Source organism: Ambystoma mexicanum, chromosome 9, assembly GCF_040938575.1.
Source record: "Ambystoma mexicanum isolate Mex_15411 chromosome 9, UKY_AmexF1_1, whole genome shotgun sequence".
Classification (NCBI taxonomy): Eukaryota; Metazoa; Chordata; class Amphibia; order Caudata; family Ambystomatidae; genus Ambystoma; species Ambystoma mexicanum.
In genome coordinates, this window is record NC_090931.1 from 1063792719 (window position 1) to 1063809403 (window position 16685).

Below are 16685 nucleotides of genomic sequence, written 5' to 3' on the forward strand. Positions count from 1 at the left end.
ATCCACACCACTGGCTGTGTGGCGGGTCTCAGAAGTCCTTCAACCTGGACTCTTCTGACACCTAGGCCTCTGGCACGTTAGGGGTTCTGAACTCCAGGTCAAAGGGTGGCATGTGTATCAGAATGTTCATGCTCTTCATGAATTGAAGATAAAGATTTGAAGAAATCTTTTCTCGTGCAGGTTTGTAGGTTTTCTCCAGATGCTTTGCTGAAGGCGTTGACGGCTTCAAGAATGTCGGTTTATTCTATATCAATGGCGTCTGCGACACTGGAGACATTGACGGCCTCGATGCCAACGACGATGGTGTTGAAGCCTTTTTTGCAGACCACGCCTTCAAAGAGCAAGACTCTCGACTCAGAGTCTTCGATGGAATTTCGTCGAGTCACGGCCTCAACAGCGCTTAATGGGTCGAGGGCTTACGTTTCAGGCTCAAGGGCGTGTAGGAGTTAGCCTTTGCCTTCACCTTGTCGCCTGTATGCAGCGTGACCGGTGCATGGCTTCTCTCCTTGTCCTTCTGGGGGGCCGGGCCTCCTGCTTGAATATATTCAATATTTCTCTCAGAAACTCTTCCAATTAGGCAGGAGTAGAGGATTTGGTCAGACATGCAAGTCTCTCAGGAGAGGAATCACTAGACGACGATGGAGACTTATGACGCCTTTTTCCACTTCTTAGTCCAAGATGAAGAATGGTGAGACCCACTCCTGGAGCAAGATCGCTTTTTGGGTGATTTTATTCGAGGAGAGTCACCTCTCAACTTGTCAGAAGATCGGGTTTTAGATTTGGATGAAGGGGATTTCGAGGGGTGTTAGGGAGAATTCTCATTTCTGTGCCAATTCCCTTTAACCTTCGAGACCCCCAGCTCTTTTGCTGGCCTTTTTAGGACTTTTTAATTTTAACCCTGGAGTGAGTGTGACCTTTTTCTGACTCTTACGTGTTTCGACCTGACTTGGATTTTGTGTTTTGACTGTTTTTGGAGTCTGACAAACTCAATAGGCATCTACTCTTTGTATGGTGACACAAAGCACCTTCAGTGCAGTGTCCCAGAGAAATCCTTTAGATTTCTCATAAGGTTTAAATACCTTTGAACTACCGTCCCCAAGAATAGTAAAGTGAAATTGACATTACTTACCTTTTCTCCTTGTAGGTTCAGCACGCACCATTTCATGTGGAGTGCTGGGGGTTACCTAGTAGACCCTTTTCCTACATTATCATGTAACATTTTAATGTTGCCCTCACTACTTTAAATGTCTGGTGGCAGTGGTTTACTTTTTCCTACCATTGTGCTTTTCTACCGCAGGCTGAACCCTTAGCTGCAGTACAGCACCCATGGGGATTATTTTGTCAAAATGGCTTGTCTTCTTTTTTTGCCATTTTCTGTTTGTGAGGTCTTTCTTGGGTTTTACTCTGTGTGCTGAGACAGATTTGAGCCCTTTGTTTGTCTTGCCTTTGGCGGGCTTCAGCGCTGAAGCCCACCTCTGGCTCCAGTGTGTATGGAAGGGTAGGATGTGAGGGCGGTTCCCGAAACTCCCCTGTGCTTTGTCTCTAGGAATGCCTGAATGCAGCTAGTCCTGATTGGCTGTCCTTTAAGGATTGACAGCCTAGGCTATGCATGAATGGAAGAAACCTGCTTAAAAAGGGGTTTGAAACTAGAGGCACAGTCGACCACTGGGAGAAACAACCGACGAAGAAACCATGAACGATGCTTTCTGCATCCTCCTGGACCTTTGAATTGCCCAGTGAAGCCCTGCTGCTGTGCAGAAACTCCTTTTTCATTTCGACAGAGAAGCTCCGTAAGGGACGACTTCTCCCCTTGGGATAGTGGGACCAACTAACCCTGAGACGAACTCCACTGCACGATCTTCTCCGACAGGCTGCACTTCTTTGTTGCTGGAAGAACCGAATGTCAGGGGCTGAGTAATCCGTAGGCGGTAACGAATCCTGCTAGAAGCTCCGGGAGTCTACCAAGGACCCTCCAGAAGCAGGACGACCAGATCCAGAGTCCCCTCACCAGAGTGCAGGACCCAAGCAGTGAAGGAAGCCCAACCGGTATCCGAGATCCACAACGGTGCTGTTTGCTAAGCGCTGAAACTGCAAAGTGCTGCTGAGCCGAAAAGAGCCCGTAGCTGCCACCAACCTCCCAAGTACCACTGCAGGAGCCCTCCAGACGTACTCCCTCTTGACCCCGCGACTGAGGCTCAGGAACACAGGGTCTGTATCGCTGTAGCAAGACAGAATCCAGCTGGACCACTCTTCTTCCAACCAGAGGTACTGGTTAGGCTTGGGTACTTACCTCATTGTCTTTTAGCTGTGCTTTTCTCAGTTGGGAATTGCAGTGGCTTACCTTTAGAGTTGATTCCAACCCTCTATTCAAAGGCTTAACAGCTTGTGACCCTACAAGTGATTTTTCTACAAACTCTCTAACTTTGTGCAAGACTTTGATTTAAGAAGTGCCCGAGATCTATAGACTGTGCTCTAATTGACTTTGGCTGTCCTGGCTCCCTAAAGGCTCTTCTAGTCCATTGACTGATATTGTTTGCCCCTCAAAGGTGCAAGCTTGTTGTGAACTGTTACTGCAGGGAAAGGCTTGTCCAGATTTCATTGGAAGATTTAATTGTCCTCACATTTACTGAGAACCTGTTAAACCTTTTTCCTTCCCTAAGCCTTTCCTTCCCTTTCTGCAACCTCAGAATCTGCAAAGTATAACTATTGTGATATATAAATGCAATTACTGTCTTTGTGATTGAAGTCACCCCAGGGTGTAGGAATTGTGCAAGAAGCATATCCGAAGATTATCCACTAACGTGTCTTGATTCTGAAAAGTATTTTTAAAGTACATTTACCTCGTTACACAAATTGTCTTTCTAAAGAACGCCTAACTGAAACTTTGAGTGTAAGTGTTACTTGGCTACTTGTATTTACGGATTTCATTTGTACAGCTCTAAACCTCACATTTACCCCTCTTGAGATAGGCCTGGCTGCTCTGTACTACACAAGTTGGTAGTGTGACTGACCTATACCAAATGCAGGGTTACCATGCAGATAAAGGTTGTGTAGTCTCTCTCACAGTGTGACTGCATCAATTCGTACCTAAAAAGGGGGTCCTACCGACAGCTACATTACCTTTTAGAGCCTTACCAGTCATCGCCTGATAGGAGTCGCAGTCGGACGTTTGATGCTATGTTCCCAGACACTACAGCCAAACTCAATGAGGGTCAGTGATCGACATGTTGGAACCGCAATAGAGGAATTTCTTGAAACCTGTCTTTGGTGCCAATGGAGCTGATGAAGACATTTTTCTTAAGTGTTGTAGTTTTTATTCAAAAAACGAAGCACGCCAGAATTCTCTCGAAGCAAAAGCTGTATCGGGAAAACGTAACTGAAGCAAACAGGCGATGCGCATGCTATATTTACTGATGACGTCACCCTCGAAACTGAGGCCCTCGAGGGACAGCGACCTCTGCTGAAATTCTTCTTTGCTGAAGCTGGAAAAGATAATATCAAAAGTTGAGTAAGACATGGGAGGACACAATCCATACGAAAAGTAATTCTGAGTGAGGACCAACCCCCCTCACCTGGGCAAACTGTAATGAAACGTTAGGGAGAAACTTATCTGGTCTTATACAGCCCAGTCCAATAATGGTCAATAACCTTGTACTTTCTTTTAAAAGCTTCTACCACCCCAAAGTACCCGAGAGGCCACAGGAGAACAGGATCGAAGATGAATCTCGGAACCCTGGATGATTCCTGAGGCTAGAAGATGCTCTTCCTGGTCACAGTACCTTTGTTGCCGTGGCAGAGTTTCTAGGTTTCACTTCACGATTCCCTCCAAGGATGTATCCCCCTTGGAAGAAGGAGCCACTGGGATGCTGCGTCCAAGAAGAAAAATGGAACCAAAGTCTTTCTGAAGTACAGCAATTTCACTCTTCGCGGTGCTCTCCTTTGGTCGACAATTTCTCCGGCTGTAGAAGTTCTGGGAAGATGAATCTTGCTGTTGGCTCCTCAAAGGCTTGGCAGATGAGTCATGGGATCCTTCGATGACTTCAGGCGACAAAGGGTGCATAGGTCACATTTGGTGGTGTGTTTCAAATTTTATGCGGTTTCCAACTTTCGGTTCTTCGGTGCCGCAGCACAGACCTTTGGACAGAGTCTGGTGACCTGGACTGGACAACGAGCGTTCGGACCCTCACCATGTCTGGACCCTCAGGACGTCTTTGTTAGCTTCTGGTGACGGGAAACCAACATGAGGACCTTCCTCTGCACTCCGCTACCCTGGACTCTCTCGGGTCGAAAGAACTGGTCAGGAAGGATGGCATGGATGTCCTTTGAAATGTTCCTAGGCAGTTGGGAACTTTCGCAGCTCTGGGTGTCCAGCAGCACTATGCCAGGGTTGCCCCTTTTCTGGACGGAAGACCGCAACAGCTTCCAGGGGTCACAAAACGTGCCTCTGGACCCTGGGGGACACAATGGACTTCTTAGACTCGATATGTCCGGTAACTCCTCTTCAGGAGACACGAAGATCCCTTCTCCGGATGTCAGGCAGACAGGACTGGCTTCCAGGGCACATCAGATAAAGAGTAGCAGATTGCACAATGGTCCCTCGTAGCCTGGGGAGAGATCTCTTTCGCAGGTCCTCTCTGGATCAGTCCTTGGAAGAACAGCGGCTTTCAGATTACATGAAGAAATTGCAGCAAAAGACTTCTCAGCTGGGCTTCAAGGAACAGCTTCTTCTTGCTTCAGCTTTTAAACAAATTGCAGAGTGAGAGGACCACGGTTATACACATTTGGTCCCCATTCACTCAGGCTGAGCAGTGCTCAGTCCAATCATGCAGAAGGGCGTTCATGCAGGCAGGCAGCCAATCATGCTCAGGCATTCAGGCCATTCACTCCGCCCGAGACACCCATAACAAAGAAATCACAAGTGACTCCCCTTTCCTCCATACTTCATGGGCGTCCCTTCCTAGGACGGGAGACAACCTTTTTCACCAACAAAAACCTTCTTACCCCTTTAAATTTGAAGGCGCGCGGCCCTGGGAGCATGCAAAACCCTGACTACGCCCACCGGCGCCACCCGTCAGTCCCCATTGATGCGTCGACAATATTTAACATTGCCTAATGACACCAGTATTATTAGGGAGAGGCTGGTGGGACGTATGGAGTAAAGGGGACGTTAGTCACTACGGTGAGTTACTTGTAATTACTATTACGTCCCGTCCCCTTTCCTTCATACTGCATGGGGGATTACAACTGACTGTAGCCCCAGGGTGGAGAGGAGACCCTCCTTAAGCAAACATGTTCCTTAGAACCTCCTGTCTGAAGGCCGTGTCTGACTTGGAGCCGACATCCAAACAATACTGCTTACAGAAAGCCGAATGGGTGGCCCAGGTTGACGCCCTGCTTATGACTTGCCACAGAACCAGGCGATGGAATGCTATGGCTGTGGCCTTGGTTCTGACTGCGTGAGCGTGCATGTTGGCTGGCAGCGCCTTGTACTGCCCCTCATAGGCCTCTCTTATGGCCACAACCATCCACCATGCAATAGAAGCCTTGGATGGCTGATAACCGGGTCTGGAGCACCCAAAGGTGACCAAAAGTGCGTCCGACTTGCGGAAGCCCATGGTCCTGTCCAGATAGAATTTCAGAGCGCGTCTGACCTCCAGACAGTGCAAGACTCTCTGAGCCTTGTCCTTGGGGTCAGCGAAGAACGTAGGTAAGATTATTTCCTCGTTTAGATGGAAAGCAGAGGGTACCTTTGTTAGCAACGCCGGGTGAGTCCGCAGGATCACCTTATCCCTGTGGAAAGTGGTATAAGGTTCTGAGGCCACCAGAGCCTAGATCTCGCTGACTCTGCGAGCAGAGGTAAGTCCCACCAGCAAAGCAGTCTTAATGGTGACCAGCCCTAGATCCGGGGATGCCATTGGCTCGACTGGTTTGAGGTCCCACACGGGGTGCTGTCTCTTGATGGGCGGGTAAAGCCTGGACAAGCCCGCCAGATGTTTGACAATCGGGTTGGAAGAGGAGGAGAAGAACTCCTGAATTTCTGTAGGCCCATATGGCTGACAGATAGGTGCAACATGAGCCCACCTGAACACCAGAGTGCACGCGGTGAGCCGAGAAGGAGAGCACATCGTCCAGTGTGCACGTAAGTGGGTTGGGGTGGAGGGGGAGACTCAATCTCCTTAGAGTCCACCCAGTGGCAGAACCTGCTCCATTTGCGCTTATATTGGCTCCTGATAGCCTTGCTCCTGGCGCCTTGAATGATCTCCAGGTTAGCGTGATAGGCTGAGGTGCTTGAGGGTGATCTGCTTAGGAACCACACTGCGAGGGCCAACTTCTGAGCTGCAGGGTGGAGGACAGGGGAGGTGCCGGACCCAGCGGAAGGTGAATGGGTGGTCTGTCCATGAGGCTGAGCAGTTCGGAGAACCACGATCTCGCCGGCCACCAAGAAGCTATCAAGATGATGCTGAGGTGACAAGCGTCCTTTATTTTGCGGAGTACCCCGGGGATCAGGGGTGTGGGAGGAAATGCATATGCCGTCATGCCCTCCCATGGAATCTGCAATGCGTCATCCAGGGAGCCGAGGCCCAGTACCTGCCAAGACGCAAACTGAAGGTACTTCCTGTTCTTCCAGGAGGCAAATAGATCCACCTGAGTATGTCCCCATGTGTTGAAGATCCCATGCAGCACCTGGTCGTTCAATTGCCATTCGCAACTGTCCGCTTCAAGTCTGCTGAGCCTGTCCGCTTCCAAGTTGGCCTCCACCTGGGAGGTGGATGGCCATAATGTAGAAGCTGTTTCCCAGTGCCCATTCCCAAATGCTGACCGCTAGGCTGCACAGCGGAGGGGACCCAATGCCCCCCTGCTTGTTGACATAGTACATGTTGGTGGATTTGTCGGTCTGGATCGGGACAGTCCTGCCCCCTATGAGCGGAAGGAAGGCTTTGAGGGTTAGCCAGATGGCCCTGAGCTCCAGCCAGTAGATATGTGACTTCTGCTCCTGCCGGGTCCAGACTCCGTGTTTGTTTGTTTATTTGATAATGCGTTCCAAGCCCTTGGGCAGCTGGGCGCAACAATACAAGTAGACTCGAAACTTAGTTACAGTGCCTGACACAGGCTATTACAAAACAGTGGTAACTTACAACAAATGATACAAGTGATACAGTACATATAGGATCAAGATGGGTAAGCGTAGAAGAATACCGTCTTAACATACATATAACATGATCAGCTAGATAAGGGTGAATATCGTTACATATTGTTGGGCAGCCATTTCAGAGCGTTACATCTAGATCTAGTGTAGGGTAATGGGCGTCTGAGGTCAGGTGGGAGTATGTTCCATGATTGTGCAGCTCTAACAGGAAAGCTAGATCCACCTGCCGTGGTAAGTTTGAATCTCGGGACTTCAAGTAAGAAGGTGTTGGTAGATCTCGTCAGTCGGTTAGAGGGTCTCCAGTTGATTCTTTCAGCTAGGTAGGGGGGTGCTTGATTGTTGAGGCATTTGGGTGTGAGAGAAATAGTTTTAAGGAGGATTCTGTCCTTTATCTTTAGCCAGTGGGCCTCAGTCCGGTGTTTGGAGATATGCTCTCTACGTGGGATATTCAAAGCTGCTCTTAGGGCATTATTTTGTAATCTCTGGAGTTTGTCAATGACCAACTTATTTGCGCCCGAGTATAAGGCGTTGCAATAGTCCAGTCTGGACATGACAAGGGCATTGGCCAAGGTGAGGCAGCTGGCACTGGACAGGAAAGGTCTGGCAGCACGGATGAGTTTACACGTGTAGGTGGTTGTAGAGGCGAGGGAGTTCACTTGCTTTTTAAGGGTGAGAGCTGAGTCGAGGTAAAAACCTAGAGTTTTAACCTCTCGCATAACCTTAATAGTGTTATTGTTGATGTTAAAGGAGGCATAGTCCGGGGTGAGTTTAGTTAGGTTATGGTCTGATCCGAGGAGCAGGATTTCAGTTTTATTGTCGTTCAGGCAGAGGCCATGGGTGGCCATCCATGCCTGAATGAGGATGTATATTTTATTCACCAAAGCCAGGTCCACTTCATAGTTGCCCGAAAGGGGTATGAGGATCTGGGTGTCATCTGCATAATTTGTGTAGGTGACACCCAGTCTGTCCAACTTGTCGAAAAATGGCTTGGTGAAAATGTTGTACATAGTGGGCGAGACACAGGAGCCCTGTGGGACTCCACATGTAATTTGGATGGGATCCGCACATGTAGAGGTGGAAAAGACTCATGGTCCTGGTTGGCTCGAAAGGATTGGACCCATGCTATAGCTTCCCCTGTGAAATTGGCAGCGAGCTTGAGGTGGTTGCATAAAACTGCATGATCCACCAGATCAAAAGCTGCTGACAAGTCCAGTACGAGTAGCAACGCTGTTTTCCCACTATCCTTGAATTCCTCAATTTTAGTTTTAAGATCTATCAAGGCTGTTTCAGTGCCATGGAGAGGGCGGAAGCCCGATTGGCGCGAGCCTAGTAGATGGTTAGCTTCTAAGTAATCTTGAATTTAGAGATAGGCTACTCTATCGATGATTTTTAGTAGGAAAGGTACAGTGGTGATAGGTCTATAATTAGTTGGGATGGATGGATCAAGGGTTTGTTTTTTAAGAAGGGGGAGGACCCAGGATTCTTTTAGGTTGGCTGGCACTGTGTTGGATTTGAAAGAGAAGTTAATGAGCTTCGAGATAAACGGGGCTAAATCTCTGGCTGCGTCCTTTATTATTTGAGCTTGGCAACTGTCACCCTTACAGTTGGAAGGCTTCAGTGAGAGGATAACCTTTTCAGTGTCGATGATGGAGATAGGTTTGAAGCTAAAAGGGGGGATAATATTTGGTTCAGTCACTAGAAGTGCTTGTTGATCAGTAGGAGAGAGGGCGTCTTTTTATTAGTTATTTTAAGTGGGAGGGTGGAAATTTTATTCGATAGGGTGTTATGTATGTTAGTGCACCATATCTTGTCCTTAGGGACCGTGTCAGTTGGTTGGATGGGGGATTCCATTTCCCAGAGGATGGCAAAAAGTTCCTTGGCATTAGATTTGGCATTAGTAATTCTGTCATTGAATAATTTTTTTTTGTATTGATAATTTCTGTCTTGTAATATTTGGTGAATTGGGTTAAATTAGCTTTGTCGTCATCAGTAGGCGAATTGCGCCAGATAGTTTGGATAGCCCCCTGGATGGGGCTCCCCATCCCTCCAGTGAGGAGTTCGTAGTGATGTGACCTACGGAGAAGGCTGCCGGAAAGACTTGCCCATCTGCAGCTTGCAGTCCTTGGACAACCAAGTGAGGGTCGAGTGGAGAGAAGGCGGTATGCTGATCAGCTCCACTTGGGAGCTCTTCTGATTCAACGAGGCTGTGAAGTGCAGCTGTAATTCTCCTCCTCCGAAGTCTCGTGTGTGGCACGGCCAAGAGGAGCGCTGCCATGATACCCAGTAGGTGTTGGTACCACCAAGCCAGGAAGTTGAGGCTATGCATGGGCTGCAGCTGACGCTTCTTGAGGTTGATATCAAACCCCAGATTGTGGAGTGTGCTTGTTAGGGAGAATTCTCATAAATGTGCCAATTTCTCTTCACCTTAGAAAGCCCCAGCAACTTTGCTGGATTTTGAGGACTTGATTTTTTTACCTGGAAAGAGCGTGAGCCTTTTTTCCCCAGTCTCCTGTATTTTGATGTGTTTTACTCTGGTGTTCTTTGATTATGGAGTTTTAAGATAATGGTGAAACCCTGCTGCAGGTCCGAATCACCAAGTTTATCTCGACAGAGAAGCCCCTTCAAGGACGACTTCTTCCTTTGAGTTGGTGGGACCAATCAACTTGCAAGCCACCTGGATACCATTCTCGGAGCTGGTTCGGATTAACCAGGGGAAGAACACCAGCTTGTGTGCTTGACGACAGCTACTCGAACCGAAGATCTTCCATTTTGCCAGCTTGTTTGACCCGTGCAGAAGTCCCCCCCCACCCCCCGATGTCCTCCCAATTGTGCCCACGACGCAGGCTCAGGAACAGTGAGATCTGCAGGAGCTGCCAGGACCTACATTTTCAGCTGCATCTTTTTCTTCATAATAAGGTACTGTGCCAACCCGATTGAGAGAACTTACCTCTTGCGGTGAAAGTTTGTGAAACTTTCCCAACTTGCAGGCCTATTCAGCTTGTGACCCAACATATGATTCTTTTTTGTACAAACTACTTCTGAGAACATTGGCAAAGACTTTACCGTTTACTACAAGAACTGCTCTTTCCTACATAAGACACTAGCCCATTGACTTTGGCCTAGGCCCATTCAACTGAATCGAGTCCTCTACTGAACTGAAACTATTTGCAATGCCTAAGAAAGTATTTGTGATCTATTCTATTAACTTATGCCTTTTTTACTCCCATTCAAAGTAACTGAAATTCCATTTTGCTCCTATTTCAGGGGAGCCTAATTTACTCAGAAACACATTCGTTTGGGATTGAAGTATATTTGTGTATAATATTAAGTTGCCTCCTTCTAGTGAATGTTTTCTAAATGACTGTAATAAATTAATAAGTGTGTTACCAAGAAACCTTGAGTGTAAGTGTCTACTTGAACCATTGTGATTGTAAGACCTCTGTGTAACATCCTTGTACTGCTCATATTCCCTCTTGAGATAAGCCTGGCTGCTCAGCTCGCTACCACAAACTGTTTAGTACAGACTTATACCAAAGGTTGGTTTTTGCTTACACCTGTAGTCCTAATTGTATGTGGTGGTCCCAGAGGATACTGCATGCAATTCTGCCTAACAGTGCTCATAAGCATGGAGGAAGTGTGGGTAACCACCCCCTCCTGGGATCTCGCCCTGACGAGCCAGTCATCCAGGTACGGGTAGAGATGGTGGCCCTGAGGAGGGCTGCTACTGCATTCATGAGTCTGGTAAATGTCCTTGGAGTCCGAGTTGAGGCCAAAGGGTAGCACCTTGCACTGGAAATGACAGCCCATGATCCTGAAGCCTATGAAGGAGCGATGAGGCTGCCAAATCGGGACGTGTAGGTAGGCGTCCTTCAGATCCAGGAATCACATCCAGTCTCCCTTGTCTAGTGTCTCTGCAAAGAGTGCTGGCGTAACCATCTTGAATTTCTGAAGAGGGAGGGAGAGGTTGAGGGTGGATTGGTCCAACACAACTTTCAGGCCAGCCTGGTTCTTCTTTTGTATGGCGAAAATCCTGGAATAGAATCCCAATCCTCTCGGGAGGCTGCTACTTCTTCCACTGCTTGGCTCTCGACGAGCGACCGGCTCTCCGCCAACAGAGTTGCCGTCCCAATCTGTGGGGTGGGAGGGAGGCATCGATATGCGGTACCCCGTGGATACTACAGAGAGGATCCAGGGTTCTGCAAAGTTCTGGCACCAGAAATATATTTGAGAGGCAAGCCTTCCACCCACTGGATACACATGGACCTGGAGGGACGCGTCATGCCTTTTTACCCACTGAGGCTGCTGCTGAGGAGGGGGACTGGAAGAAGCCCTTGCCCCTCCCCCCCCGTCCCGACCTTTTGTTGCTTGCACCGTTTCTGGCTCGGCGAGTGGTCAGGTTGTCTCGACCTCCGTTCCTGGAAGCCCCGGAACCCGCCAAATGCCTGCCCCTTGTCGGAGCGTTGATGCGAATAGGTGTACGCCTTGGGCGTGGCCTTCCTAAGGACAAAGACTTCACAGTTTGCAAGCTGTTCTTTATATCCAATTTCTCGTCAGTGGTAGAGTGGAAGAGGTCACTACCCTCGAAGGGAAGGTCCAATATGCGATCCTGGACATCAGGGTTAAACTTAGTATCCCGAAGCCAGGCCGTCCTTCTCATGTCCGTGGCGATGCAGATGGCCCGGCAAGAGATATCAATATGGGCCACTGTGAACTCCATGATGTCCTGCCCTACCAGCTTGGATTCTCCTAGACCCGCCTTAAAGCTTACTTGGCTCTGCGCCGGGAGTTCCAGAAGGAAGCCTGCTATTTCCCACCACAACATCTGGTTAGCAGCTGCCAGCACGGGATCCGCGTTGGCCTGACGCAGGTGCAGGGAGGTGTTGGAGTAGAGCTTCTTCCTGTACGCCTTCAAGATCTTCTCCTCCTTGCCTAGCAGTGCCGAGGACAAGGTGGTCGAGGACGACTGAGGCTTAGAGTAGAGTGACGCTGCAGCGATCATCAAAGAATGAGGCTGGGGCTGTGTCGATAAGAACGTATCCCCCCCCCCCATCTGTCTATATTTGGAATTGAGGCGCCTATTGACAGCTTGGACCGACTGTGGTTTGAGCCACCCCTTCTTGGTGAGAGCAACAACGTCCTTCTGCATTGGGATACCCGTCTTGGTAGGGGATCTTGGGGTGAGGACTTCTGCCAAGACCCCCTCCTCGGGCTGCTCTACCTTGGGCGGAGGAAGGCCCAGGTATTCTGCCAAACCTGCAAGACTGTTGTGAAAGGCCTTTGCTGGTGACGGTGTGTCAGGGTGGTCCTCCTCGTCTGTATCCACCTGCGTGTCCGGCTGGTCCACTGAGGTTTGAAAAGCCTGTAAAGTACTTAGCAGTCCCACCTAGCGGTATGGGGACCGGAGCCAGAGGCTGGCCTGGAACCGCCTGTACTGTGGGAGGCAGGGAAGCCAGAATCGAAGGAGCCAGCAGGGGCTGCGCTGGGGCCTGTGGCGCCAGAGCCATGGGAGTAATGACTATGGGCGCTGGTGGAGTGACCGGAGGAAGCAAGTCCCTGACTGCATCCTGTAGGATGGCCCCCAGCTGGGGGGTTCGCATCAACCGCAAGAACCTTTAGAAGAACCCGTCTTCCGAGGCAGAAGAGGAGACAGGAGATACTGACGGAGCGGCTGGGGCCTGCTGAGGCCGGAGCGCACTGTCTAGGTTGCAGGAGTAACCTGCCCTGCGCTGCCGATGGATAAACTGTAGGCTGCGTACATGGTGGACACCAGTCCCACCTTGAAACTCCTTCACCCGCCTGCTCTGTTCCTAGGAGTGGCATCAGACAAGTGGCCATGTTGTCTGGCGCGGCAGCCATTTTGTCAAGCTGCATGCCAATGTCGTGGTGCATGGCCCCCTGGGCCCAGCTTTGTCCAAGACTCTTGGTGTTGGAGCATGAGGCCTACCCAGCACCTCAGGTCTAGGCCTGGAAGGCGTATTGCCCTCGGCATTGTCGCCGTTAGTGCTGTTTGCAGGCGCCCCCTCCGACAGAGCCGGTACTAGGGCGTACACCCAGTAAAAGAACCTTGCGGTGCCTCAGTACTGATAAAAGGTAGGATCAGATGACCCCTCGGCCATGAGGCCGGTAGCAAGGCTAACCTTGGTGCATGTGCTGGTAACAGAATCCGAGAGGTTGCTCCCGCTTGGGTGTTTCTTCGGGAAGGAGTCGCCCTTACGGGTGCAATCGAAAATAGCGGCCCTCCTTTGGGCAACGATCTCCGCTTAACAAACTTCAAGTCCTCCGGAGGCGACCCTTCGAAGAGCTCCCTCCACCTAGCTAGCCTGTTCTTCAGTGCGCGTTGAGTCCGAGAGTTGCACACGGTGCAACCTTCCCAGATGTGGTCAGGGCCAAGGCAGCGGAGGCAAAGAGCATGGGGGTCAGTCGTAGGAAAGAGCCCCTCCCAGGCTGGACACCTGCTGAAGCCCGCTGAAGTCGACATGCGCCGGGGAGGATAGAAGAATCCGGAGAAGAGAATGTAAAATTACATGGCAAGGCCAAACCCAGGAGTGCAGGTGAAATTGCCCTGTCCCTGTCGATTCGGAAAAGGGGAGTGGCGCCGGTGGGCAGAGTCAGGGTAGCGCATGCTCCCAGCGCTGCACCTCTAAATATAAAGGGGAAGACGTTTATTTTTCTGGTGGAAAAGGTGTCTCCCGTCCCCTAGGAAGGGACGCCCATGCAGTATGGAGGAAAGGGGACGGACGTAAGAGTATGTGGATTGGGACAAGCACCCAGCCTTTCAGCACACTACACTGCATCCATGTCAGTTTCCATCAGGGTAGTCTCAGGCATTGTGTCTCACACATCGCACCCAGACACCCATAACACAGAATGCAAGTTCAATTCAGACTATTCAACGCAGGTCCCACTCCTAGGGTTTACCCTCAACACAGCCTCTGGGAAGACTCCAGTCAGTCTGACAGGAGGAAGCCCAAGAGTCATATATGGTATTTCTACCCAACAGCCAGTCAGGAGGAAGGGACAGTCAGGCCTTCTCAGGACTTTGGCAAACAAGGTAAAAGACAATGGAACCATGAGGCCACAGTGGCTGTCTTGCCTCCCATCAGGAATCCATTGCTTCCTATGGCAGGCCTGGGTGTCCCAAAAATGAATGGCACTCAGAGCCACTGCCAAGTCAGCATGTTGCTGCCACATCCCCATACCCTGCTCTGTGGGCTACACGCAGGTGCCCACAAAACCACATACAGGTTACAAGGAGTAACCCCACCCATGGGTGCCATAAGGGTATCCCATGGGTGGTGTTCACCAAAAGGAAAACATGAAGAGCTGCACTGCCAGAGGTCCAAACTGGACCTCAGTGGCAGAAAACAAAGAAGTGGTAGGACAAGGAGGCCCTGTCCCTCCTAAAGGCATTTCCAGCATCACAACTTCTTATACATCAGCACAACCAGGATCAATATACAACCTGTACCTGCATACAAAATTTGTTTACAATCAATGTTTATTTGAAGAATTTGGAGCCTCCTCCCCCCCCCAATGAAGAGGTTACTTCATGCATAGCACAATATTACACCTATTTTGTAAAGACTAACCTCCCTTTAAAAAGTATTTTTTCTAGTAGGGCACTTTTAGCTTAAGACATTAAGAGAACAGTATCCAAGTAAAAGCATGTGTTTTAGTATCATTCTGGATAGTTATGCAATCAATACGATTCATTATGTAAATAAATCTAATATTTACCTCTCTTTAATTTGCTTTAGTTTCTCAGGATCTCTTGAGGACTGAGGCTTTCCAGTTTCTTGACCATCCGCTGGAGTCCTTCCAGAAGAAAACAAATCCACTGTTATCATGACATTATCTACAGAGGCTCTACCAAGTCCAGGTGGAACTGTAAAACGGAGTAAAGAGCCAGGAAGAACGCCCAGTCCTACATTTCTCATACTTTGCGCAGAATCTGCAATGGAAGCTGCAATGCCAATATTGGGCATTTCAGTCACCGGTGATAAAATGGGAGTAGCTCGATTGGAATAGTGTGCAGATTCTACTGGAGGGCCTCCTTCTCTAGATTGCCTGCTAAAAAAACTATGGAAATCTGGAGGTGCTGGGGGAGCAGCTCTATTGAGGCACTCAGCTGTTGCTTCTTCTGAAGAGTCACTGTGTCGTGAGTGTCCACTAAAAACAGGATGCAATCTAGATGTTTCAGAGGTAGAAGATATTCTTGCAGTTTCATCTCTTCCTTCTCTCCTCCTCCTGCAGAACAAAGGTGTGCATCGATTCCTAAAAGAGGAGGATAGCCAAGAGCTTGTGGTCCTGCTTTCAGATTCTTCTGATCTGTATCGATTAGCATCTAAATCATTATTACGATTTTGTGATCCAGTGGGTAAACCCCATCTTCTTCGTCTAAGAAATCCAAATCCCTGAGTTGGTTCAGAAGATTGAACATCTGCTGCATTAGGGTTTGATGTTGCATTTACATTATGTGGTGGTACATTAGATGGTGTAGCATTTTGAACTCTTGTGCTTCCATAAGAATATTCTGGATCTAGTGCTCTGGGACGCAAGGATTCCTGACTAGATCGCCTCGAAAATAAGGTTGAAGACATACTAGAGGCTAAGCGGGATAAGATTTGCCTAGTAGTACGCCTTCCTTCTGTATCTGTAGGAGCCTCTGTCACAGATCTTGGTTGACGAGGAGAGAACATTTCAGTAGAACTTGCAGGAAATTCATCAGCATTTATAATACGCGTCAAGTCTGAGTGTGCACTCCGCTGGGAAGAACTCCCCTCTGTTGACGTAAGCAGCCTTTGGGAACTTCTGTTAGAGTCTCCTGTAAACAAAGATGATTGATGTTCAGAAGGCAACTGGTGGTTTGTGGAGGTGTTTAGCTGCAAGGGGCTCAATACACTTTGTTTTGGTCTTGCACCTTGTGCATGAGAGTTGGCAACTCGGTCGTGAAGATCTTGATAAAATGAGGAAAGAGAAAAAGAAACTACAATCACTTTGTAATCACATGTTCAATTATTTTGCAATAAAGATCAACAGTAATCAAGAAGAGCATTACAAATTGCTAGAGTTGCTTACACAATTACAAGAAGAAAATATTCACAGAAATGTGATCTATGCAATGATCCTGCAGGCAGACATGAAAATAAATGTTCATCTATGGGGGCCATCTAGAAATTGTTCAGTGCATCCATCTTTTGCAGTAGATCTTGCTCAAGACTGGTTTGAACATAGCTTTAGTGCCACTGAAGTCTAAAACAAGGGGGGGTGGGGTATATAACCGAATAGGGAAATTATTGGGAGCTATTTAGCTACTACTTGTAGCCTTAAAAGACGATAAGTTAGCATTTCACCACACCCTTGGCCAATTCTTGCCATACAAATATACCAATGTGACATTAACAGACATGGGAATGTGCATAAACAAACGTACTCTAAAAGTCGCAAATGACAAACAAAAATCTACTTTGCATTCCATGTTGAAGTTAGGTATATGGCACACTATGGAATAAGTTACTTACCTTTAACTCCTTTTCTC

At 48.7% G+C, this 16685-nt stretch overlaps 1 protein-coding gene across 2 annotated transcripts in view; it reads right to left on the minus strand.

Annotated features, from left to right (window-relative positions):
* The window catches only part of MARCHF7 (membrane associated ring-CH-type finger 7), a 966353-nt gene that overhangs the window by 447941 nt on the left and 501727 nt on the right, over positions 1-16685 (minus strand). For both annotated transcript variants that reach the window (XM_069616354.1, XM_069616355.1), the window contains exon 6: positions 14885-16103. In XM_069616354.1, the coding sequence (XP_069472455.1) occupies positions 14885-16103 (1219 nt within the window). The remainder of the gene's footprint in view (positions 1-14884; positions 16104-16685) is intronic.